The 9,178-nt window shown below is 53.1% G+C and overlaps 2 protein-coding genes across 2 annotated transcripts; one reads left to right on the top strand and one right to left on the bottom strand.

Moving 5' to 3' along the window:
• Positions 1-20: 20 nt before the first annotated feature.
• Positions 21-3,104, bottom strand: LOC136599324 (serine/arginine repetitive matrix protein 5-like). Its single transcript, XM_066588784.1, has 2 exons — positions 2,114-3,104; positions 21-937 (listed from the first exon to the last, which is right to left on the bottom strand). The coding sequence occupies exons 1-2, from the start codon at positions 3,102-3,104 to the stop codon at positions 21-23; spliced, it is 1,908 nt and encodes a 635-aa protein (XP_066444881.1).
• Positions 3,105-3,118: 14 nt separating this feature from the next.
• On the top strand, positions 3,119-8,898 carry TAF1C (TATA-box binding protein associated factor, RNA polymerase I subunit C; the record flags this gene model as incomplete). The annotated part of the gene is made up of 8 exons (XM_066588783.1): positions 3,119-3,299; positions 3,623-3,740; positions 3,843-3,914; positions 4,010-4,145; positions 4,216-4,344; positions 6,560-6,737; positions 6,816-6,953; positions 7,188-8,898. Coding segments are annotated over 8 exons (1,986 nt in total), but the record flags the coding sequence as incomplete, so codon positions are not given.
• Between the last annotated feature and the right edge of the window lie 280 nt (positions 8,899-9,178).

Here is a 9,178-nt window from a genome sequence, read left to right as displayed (position 1 = left end):
TTCTGCTGGTTGGGGGTCCTTCAGTGTCTTCCCGTTCTCTGCTGGTTGGGGGTCCTTCTGTGTCTTCCCTCTCTCTGCTGGTTGGGGGTCCTTCTGTGTCTTCCCTCTCTCTGCTGGTTGGGAGTCCTTCTGTGTCTTCCCTCTCTCTGCTGGTTGGGAGTCCTTCTGTGTCTTCCCGCTCTCTGCTTGTTGGGGGTCCTTCTGTGTCTTCCCGCTCTTTGCTTGTTGGGGGTCCTTCTGTGTCTTCCCGCTCTTTGCTTGTTGGGGGTCCTTCTGTGTCTTCCCGCTCTTTGCTTGTTGGGGGTCCTTCTGTGTCTTCTCTGCTGGTTGGGGGTCCTTCTGTGTCTTCTCTGCTGGTTGGGGGCCTTCTGTGTCTTTTCGCTCTCTGCTTGTTGGGGGTCCTTCTGTGTCTTCCCGCTCTTTGCTTGTTGGGGGTCCTTCTGTGTCTTCCCGCTCTCTGCTGGTTGGGGGTCCTTCTGTGTCTTCTCTGCTGGTTGCGGGTCCTTCAGTGTCTTCCCGTTCTCTGCTGGTTGGGGGTCCTTCTGTGTCTTCCCTCTCTCTGCTGGTTGGGAGTCCTTCTGTGTCTTCCCGCTCTCTGCTTGTTGGGGGTCCTTCTGTGTCTTCCCGCTCTTTGCTTGTTGGGGGTCCTTCTGTGTCTTCCCGCTCTTTGCTGGTTGGGGGTCCTTCTGTGTCTTCTCTGCTGGTTGGGGGTCCTTCTGTGTCTTCTCTGCTGGTTGGGGGTCCTTCTGTGTCTTCTCTGCTGGTTGGGGGTCCTTCAGTGTCTTCCCGCTCTCTGCTTGTTGGGGGTCCTTCTGTGTCTTCTCTGCTGGTCGGGGGTCCTTCTGTGTCCTCCCTGTTCTCTGCTGGTCGGGGGTCCTTCTGTGTCTTCCCTGCTCTCTTCTGGTTGGGGGTCCTTCTGTGTCTTCCCTGCTCTCTTCTGGTTGGGGGTCCTTCTGTGTCTTCCCTGCTCTCTTCTGGTTGGGGGTCCTTCTGTGTCTTCCCTGCTCTCTTCTGGTTGGGGGTCCTTCTGTGTCTTCCCTGCTCTCTTCTGGTCGGGGGTCCTTCTGTGTCTTCCCTGCTCTCTTCTGGTCGGGGGTCCTTCTGTGTCTTCCCTGCTCTCTTCTGGTTGGGGGTCCTTCTGTGTCTTCCCTGCTCTCTTCTGGTTGGGGGTCCTTCTGTGTCTTCCCTGCTCTCTTCTGGTTGGGAGTCCTGTGTCTTCCCTGCTCTCTTCTGGTTGGGAGTCCTGTGTCTTCCCTGCTCTCTTCTGGTTGGGGGTCCTTCTGTGTCTACCCTGCTCTCTGCTGGTAGGGGGTCCTTCTGTGTCTTCCCTGTTCTCTGCTGGTAGGGGGTCCTTCTGTGTCTTCCCTGTTCTCTGCTGGTAGGGGGTCCTTCTGTGTCTTCCCTGTTCTCTGCTGGTAGGGGGTCCTTCTGTGTCTTCCCTGTTCTCTGCTGGTAGGGGGTCCTTCCGTGTCTTCCCTGCTCTCTGCTGGTAGGGGGTCCTTCCCTGTCTTCCCTGTTCTCTGCTGGTAGGGGGTCCTTCCATGTCTTCCCTGTTCTCTGCTGGTAGGGGGTCCTTCTGTGTCTTCCCTGCTCTCTTCTGGTTGGGAGTCCTGTGTCTTCCCTGCTCTCTGCTGGTTGGGGGTCCTTCTGTGTCTACCCTGCTCTCTGCTGGTAGGGGGTCCTTCTGTGTCTTCCCTGTTCTCTGCTGGTAGGGGGTCCTTCTGTGTCTTCCCTGTTCTCTGCTGGTAGGGGGTCCTTCTGTGTCTTCCCTGTTCTCTGCTGGTAGGGGGTCCTTCTGTGTCTTCCCTGCTCTCTGCTGGTAGGGGGTCCTTCCCTGTCTTCCCTGTTCTCTGCTGGTAGGGGGTCCTTCCTTGTCTTCCCTGTTCTCTGCTGGTAGGGGGTCCTTCTGTGTCTTCCCTGTTCTCTGCTGGTAGGGGGTCCTTCTGTGTCTTCCCTGTTCTCTGCTGGTAGGGGGTCCTTCTGTGTCTTCCCTGTTCTCTGCTGGTAGGGGGTCCTTCTGTGTCTTCCCTGTTCTCTGCTGGTAGGGGGTCCTTCTGTGTCTTCCCTGCTCTCTGCTGGTAGGGGGTCCTTCTGTGTCTTCCCTGCTCTCTGCTGGTAGGGGGTCCTTCTGTGTCTTCCCTGTTCTCTGCTGGTAGGGGGTCCTTCTGTGTCTTCCCTGTTCTCTGCTGGTCGGGGTCCTTCTGTGTCTTCCCTGTTCTCTTCTGGTCGGGGGTCCTTCTGTGTCTTCCCTGTTCTCTGCTGGTCGGGGGTCCTTCTGTGTCTTCCCTGTTCTCTGCTGGTCGGGGGTCCTTCTGTGTCTTCCCTGTTCTCTGCTGGTAGGGGGTCCTTCTGTGTCTTCCCTGTTCTCTGCTGGTCGGGGGTCCTTCTGTGTCTTCCCTGTTCTCTGCTGGTCGGGGGTCCTTCTGTGTCTTCCCTGTTCTCTGCTGGTCGGGGGTCCTTCTGTGTCTTCCCTGTTCTCTGCTGGTCGGGGGTCCTTCTGTGTCTTCCCTGTTCTCTGCTGGTCGGGGGTCCTTCTGTGTCTTCCCTGTTCTCTGCTGGTCGGGGGTCCTTCTGTGTCTTCCCTGTTCTCTGCTGGTCGGGGGTCCTTCTGTGTCTTCCCTGTTCTCTGCTGGTCGGGGGTCCTTCTGTGTCTTCCCTGTTCTCTGCTGGTCGGGGGTCCTTCTGTGTCCTACCTGTTCTCTGCTGGTCGGGGGTCCTTCTGTGTCCTCCCTGTTCTCTGCTGGTCGGGGGTCCTTCTGTGTCCTCCCTGTTCTCTGCTGGTCGGGGGTCCTTCTGTGTCTTCCCTGTTCTCTGCTGGTCGGGGGTCCTTCTGTGTCTTCCCTGTTCTCTGCTGGTCGGGGGTCCTTCTGTGTCTTCCCTGCTCTCTGCTGGTCGGGGGTCCTTCTGTGTCTTCCCTGCTCTCTGCTGGTCGGGGGTCCTTCTGTGTCTTCCCTGCTCTCTGCTGGTCGAGGGTCTTTCTGTGTCTTCCCTGCTCTCTGCTGGTCGGGGGTCTTTCTGTGTCTTCCCTGCTCTCTGCTGGTCGGGGGTCCTTCTGTGTCTTCCCACTCTCTGCTGGTTGAGGGTCTTTTGTGGTCTTCTGTCATCTGCTGGGTGGGGCGGAGCCTCTTATTTCTCCTACCTGCTCTTTACCTATGTACGACTTCCTTATCTTCGGTCAGACTTCCAGCAGCTGCTCCTGGATCAAACCAACGGACTTGAAGTGAAATTACAAGGAGATCCGGCTGTTTTCGAGCTTACAGAGCCGATCCAGCAAGTGAGCGCAGGATACCACGAGCAAAGTATGCTGAGATGCAAATGGATTTTTAACGCTTAGAGTGATTTATATATGATTGATGACTTTATAGACTAGTGTCGGGGGAGGGATAGGATGTTTGGGGGTGATGTATATATGAGACTGGTGACTATATGGACCAGTGTCTGGGAAGGGATGTTTTGGGGATGAGGTGTATATATGGACCAGTTTCCGGGGAGGGTGGAATGTTTTGGGGTGATGTTTATATGGACCAATATCGAGGGAGGGATGTTTTGGGGATGAGTTGTATATATAGACCAGTGTCGAGGGAGGGATGTTTGGGGTGCTCAGGTCTCTTGTCCTCCGCAGTGTCGGTCGGGGTTCGCTCCTCCTTTCACTTGGCCTCCTGGAGTTTTTCACATCATGAGCCACCCAAAGCGCTTAGTGTTCTGAGCACAAGGACGCCGAGTACCTGCATCACCGCCAGGTAACGTCCTGCAAAAGTAACATGGGGGAAGGGGGGGCATGTCCTGCTAGTATCGGTGGCTGCGGACCCCTTCGGCTTTCTACTAACTCTTGTGTATTGCAGTCCCCACATAGCCGCGGAGTTCAGTGTTTGCACGGAAGGTGGGACGCTGCACCTCTGGAGCCTGGAGACCGGGTAAGGATGGCTGAGCTCTCTACGGACCTTTATTGGGTCTTATTTTATGTCTCGGACCCTTCTGGTCTACATACTAACTCTTGTCCTTCTGGCAGGTTGCAGCCAGTACGACAGGAAGCTGACACCTTGTGTTTCCGTGATGACCCTTACTGGAGGTGGAGTGACTTCACCTCGCACCCCCGCGTGCTGACTTTTGCTGACCGTACAGGGGTCCAGTTTGTTGATGTGAGAGTAAGTATCAGTTGTCTCCGGGGGGTCTGGCCCTGCAGGATGTGTGCCAAATCAGCTCTTTTCTCTCCAGGTTCCCAATTCTCAGGGCCAGGATCTATTTCATATTGGGCAAGAGTCTTCGTGTCGGAGAGGAGAGCGGGTGATACTGCCTCGCTGTCTGCGGGAAACCAACCCAGTGTATTGCCTGGTGAGCACTCAGGTATGGACCCCCTCAGCAATACCCCAGTGTATTGCCTGGTGAGCACTCCGGTACGGACCCCCTCAGTGATACCCCAGCGTACTGCCTGATGAGCACTCAGATACAGACCTCTTCAGTGATTCCCCAGCGTGCTGCTTTTATGAGCACTCAGGTTTGGACCCCTGCAGTGATACCCCAGTGTACTGCCTGGTGAGCACTCATTTAAAAGAAATGAAAGACTCATTCTGCAGTGACGTGAGTATTCACACCCTTCAGTATGACACTTGTAGTTCTGGGGCCCTCCCATTTGTCCTGATCATCTTGGATATGTTTCAACACCTTGATTGGAGTCACCTGTGGAAAATCCAGCTGATTGGATATAAGACCCCCCCCCCCCCCATCTATATAAGGTCTCACTGCTCACAATCCATATCCGAGCCAACACCAAGCCTTGAGGAGGGCTGAACTGCCTGTAGAGTTCAGAGACAGGATTGTGTGGAGGCTCAGATCTGGAGAAGCTACAAAAACACTTCTGTTACCCTGAAAATTCCAAGAGATATAATACTTACATGGAAGAACGACGAGAACTCTTCCTAGAGCTGCTGACACCCCCCAAACTAAGGGGGAGAAGGGTCTTGTAAGAGAGGTGACCAAGAACGCAGCGGTCACTTTGAGCTCCAAAGATGATGGTGAGAGCATTATGCTGGGGATGGAAAGCTGAATTAGGCAAAGTACAGAGTTAATGACCACCTGCTCCAGCGCACAAAGGACCTCAGACTGGGCAGAGGGGTCACCTTCCAACAAGACGATGACCCTAAGACTCCAACCAAGACAACCCAGGAGTGGGGACAACTCTGTGAATGTCCTTGAGTGACCGGCCAAAGCCCTGAACCCAGTGAGACATCTCTGGAGAAACCTGACAATGGCTGGCCGTCTGGCCCCCATCCTACCTGATGGAGGGCAGAAAATCCGCATAAGAAATCGTGCCGCTTGTTTCCTTGATCGTTGGCCTTCCCGGTTTTCAAGTCACTTATTGCACTACGTAGCGAACCTTTTGCTGCTGATGTGCGTTGAGTACTTGTGCAGCGTTCTGGACACCGTAATGTTGGACACACGGAATTTGTTTTTGACTTTATTGGATATTTTACCAGTTATGCGTGTATGACTTTTTGGTCTGCGCTCACTCCGATGACTGCCGGGTATCATCAATTGCCGAGCATGCGCCGTTCTATCTCCAGGGCCATTTTCCTGCCATGATCTTTTGGAGGGGTATATCAGGTGCAGTGGAGCGGTGGTCACCCCTTGGGAATGGAAACCAAGCACGTGTTGGGGTGCCTCCTGCCCTCGCTTGCGGCTTTCGTTGCATGCAGGTATCGTGTGATTTACTAATGAGGCGCCAAAGCGTGTCACCACCTGCTCCGCCCTTTAACCCTTTATCCACTGGATGCCTGCCATCTCATGGAGTTTGGCTTCATCTTCCTTGTTGTGTTACTACAACGTCGTCCCAAAGAAGACTGGAATTGCTGGGTATGGAGCGTGAATATTTATGTTACTGCAAAATTGTGTGTATACAAAGATTTCTCCAGTTCTATTGTCACTATGGGGTACTGAGTGCAGAATGAGGGGGGCACAGCATGTATAAGGTGAGAGGGTGTGAGTACTTTCGGGATGCACTATTCATATTACTGGTATAGGTCCAGGTGTCCCAGGAGCTGGAGAATATTACCTCCTCTTCACAGGTATAGAAATAGAACAGGAGCCAAGGCCTTTCCAGTGTCCCCTAGTGGAATGCAACTTCCCTATAAGTCAGTTTCCGACCTTTTCCCAGTTTGGGGCTATAAGTTGGAGTCTTCTCCATGTAGAAGAGACCCATCTACAGGTGGCTTTTTTAGGCTCCTCGCCCCTCCCCTGTGCAGTTTAGCATTCAGGTTGGCTGCAGGAGTGGCCATACATCTGGGTTGGGGAAGGAGACTTGCAGGCCCAGCGAGGGCCAGAAACCCCAAGACTGCCGGTCTGCAGATGGGCCTCTCTTCTTTCGTCATGTTACCAGACCAGACATTCACTTCTGGGGAAGCTACTTTTGAATAGGGAGCACCGCAGAGGCCTTGTACAATCTCCAGTTTGCATACTCTTTCCCATATAGCATTGCATAGCCTACAAGTCTCCTCCTGCCAACTTGGCACACTGCAGCAGGTATCTTTTCCCGCGGTTGTATAATGCCACCTTCTTTCTCCAGTTCTCTCTGTACATCATGGATGAGCGATTTCCTCTGGTGCCAGTGGCCAAATGGGACCACATGCTGGAGGGACCTCCCACGTATGTCGGCGTAATTCCTGGTGGAGTCACTGACTCGTCCAACAAGATCCTGCTCAGCACTCAACACAGTCAGGAGACGCTGATGGTGCAGTATTCCAGTAGGTCCCGTTGCCCTATGCCCGCTTCTCCCTGAATTCTGCAGCTTGACTCCTGAAAGTCCTTGTGTTGTCTTGTAGGTGGCCACTCTGGCTCTTGTCAGCTGCATTTACCGGCCGTCTGTTTACCACGGATTTCAGAGTCTCTCAACCATCTGGCTCCGCTGCTGCCCCATCACCATGACACGGTGCTCCGCCGGCTGCAGTCTCCACTGGCAGGTTAGTCCTAGTGAGTGGGCATGGATCCATACGAATTCATTAACTCATTCAGCTTCAATGCAGACTGACATGTTTCATTAACCGCTTATTGACTGAACGTCCTCAGGACGGAGATGGTCCTTCGTTTTTCTAATGCTTGGTTTACGAATGGAGGTGCGGGCACAACTCGTGCCAGCCTTGTCCGTCATACCTTTTGCTCTACGGCTGCACTCATATCTGCTCTCTCTCCTACAGGTATGGCGGCTGCTTCCCCTCAGTTAGCTGCAGATCGTTTGCTGGTTTTCCAGTTGACAGGGGCCGGCGATCTTTTCTTCCAGAGACTCTCCCAGAAAACTGCTGACGGGTCAGACGATGCCAGTGGCATTAGAGTGGAGTCTACCATGTCCAACGCTATTCTTGAGGAACCGTATGCTGAACACCCCCACCAGTCAATGTCTGAGACGCTAAGCCCCTCTGCAGGCTCCAATCAACAGGGGTCGGTGGCTCTGGCTCCCAGCTGCCGCCCCTCATGCTTGCTTGCATCTAATACTGGTTTCTGCAGCTGGGTACATGATTTGTACAGAGCCTGTACCTGGAAAGCCACTATCTCCCGTCCTTTATGCCAGATCAGCACACTATTCCCTTCCAACAAGATAAGTGAAAGCTCAGAAGAAGTGGCCAAACTCCGACAACGTCTACGAGACAGTATGAAATGGGGAGCACTCGTCCCATCGCTGGCTGCAGCCACATCTCACAGGTTGGAGGCCGTACATCCTAATGGCTGGAAAGACCCACTAAGTCAGAGGCTGACTGCTTGTTGGGAGGGGAGACTCGGACTGTGGTGGGATGACCGACTAGGAAGGAACAAGGAGAGCAAGATCCAGGCTCTACGAGAAAAGCGACAAAGGCAGAAGCAGCTGAGATCCCGGAGCCTGAGCTCACTATCCAGGAGCTTCACGGCCTCCATCACCTCCGTAGAGGCCAGATCAGTATGGTCATGTGATAGCGCACCGGATGGCCTTGCATCGTTGCCATCCACAAGTCAGGACTGTGCTGCAGATGCTTCCCAGACGACAGTCACCTCAAGACTTTCCCACATTTCCTGTGCCATGACCCCCTCACAGTCTCTCCAGGCCAAAGGTATCCCATGCGAGAGGAGGCAAACAGTGCGACACTACCTCTCCGTCGGGGACGGCACCAGTCCTGGACCTGCCCCGTCACTCCCAGGATCCCCGCCTCTCTCGCAGCGTTCCCAGCCTCCAAGCAAAAGATCTCGCATGGGATTTTAACCCCTTAACAACCGTTCGTTCGTCTTTTCGAGTGCGGACGTTAAGGGGCTTTGTTCTGCAGAGTCATCAAAAGGCGACGCTACATTAGTATCCTGCCCTGTGCCAGCCAACAGCAGTTCACTTGCTCTAATATCGGGACTGAAGAAACCTTTATTTCTTGCTCATGATTATATGACACGGTCAGTGCAACCGTGGCATTGAAAAGTAGACGGCGGGAAGGAGGTCTCTCATGCATCGGGCCCCCATGATGTTATTGCCTGGTCCTGATGGGTTGCTTTAGTAACCGGAGAGTTGAATATAGCCTCCGGGTCTGCCAGCTACGGTGTAATACAGTGCTATACCGAAGTATAGCATTGTATTAGAAGACTGATAAATGATGCTGAAAATCCCGTCCCCCGAATGCAACAACAGCACAAAGCTAAAGTGTAAAAAAAACCAAAAACCATCAAACCATCAAACCACAGCCCCCACTTTACTATGTAAGAAATAAATTAAAGAGCCATACTGGTGATATCACCACATCTTTAATGACCGTGAGGAAGCAGTACATCATTTAGCCCCAGGAAACGCCATCTAAAACCTGGTGAAAATAGCCGATTTCTTTAGATCTCGTCTGCTGTACTGTATTATTTATCCGCACACTGAACGCCATTACATATAAACGCACCAGAACTGCAGCTTTTGGTAATTTTGTCTTTAGAAAAAGTGGGATGAAAGGAATGATAATGTTATCGGTTCCCAAAAATGGTGTAACTGAAGACGAGTGCTCATCCCACAACCAGGAAGTCCTCGCAGCGCTCTAGTGGTGGGGTGTGCCAATGTTCTGGCTCTTGGAACAGGGCGACGCAAAAGCAAATCTTTATTTAAAAAAAAAAAGCATATTGTGTGTAAAATAAAAAAAAATGGCAAAACATAATCCCAGTCCTCCCCTCCTGCTGCCACGATGCTCCGCCACGT

This window comes from Eleutherodactylus coqui, unplaced genomic scaffold (assembly GCF_035609145.1).
Source record: "Eleutherodactylus coqui strain aEleCoq1 unplaced genomic scaffold, aEleCoq1.hap1 HAP1_SCAFFOLD_161, whole genome shotgun sequence".
Classification (NCBI taxonomy): Eukaryota; Metazoa; Chordata; class Amphibia; order Anura; family Eleutherodactylidae; genus Eleutherodactylus; species Eleutherodactylus coqui.
This window is presented reverse-complemented; position numbering and strand designations above follow the sequence as displayed.

Excerpts from the sequence above, each read along its gene's own strand:
- LOC136599324 (XM_066588784.1), bottom strand. The coding sequence starts at position 3,104 with ATGACAGAAGACCACAAAAGACCCTCAACCAGCAGAGAGTGGGAAGAC. Across the intron at positions 938-2,113 it reads CACAGAAGGACCCCCTACCA|AAGAGAGCAGGGAAGACACA; the intron begins GCAGAGAGCAGG and ends ACCCCCAACCAG.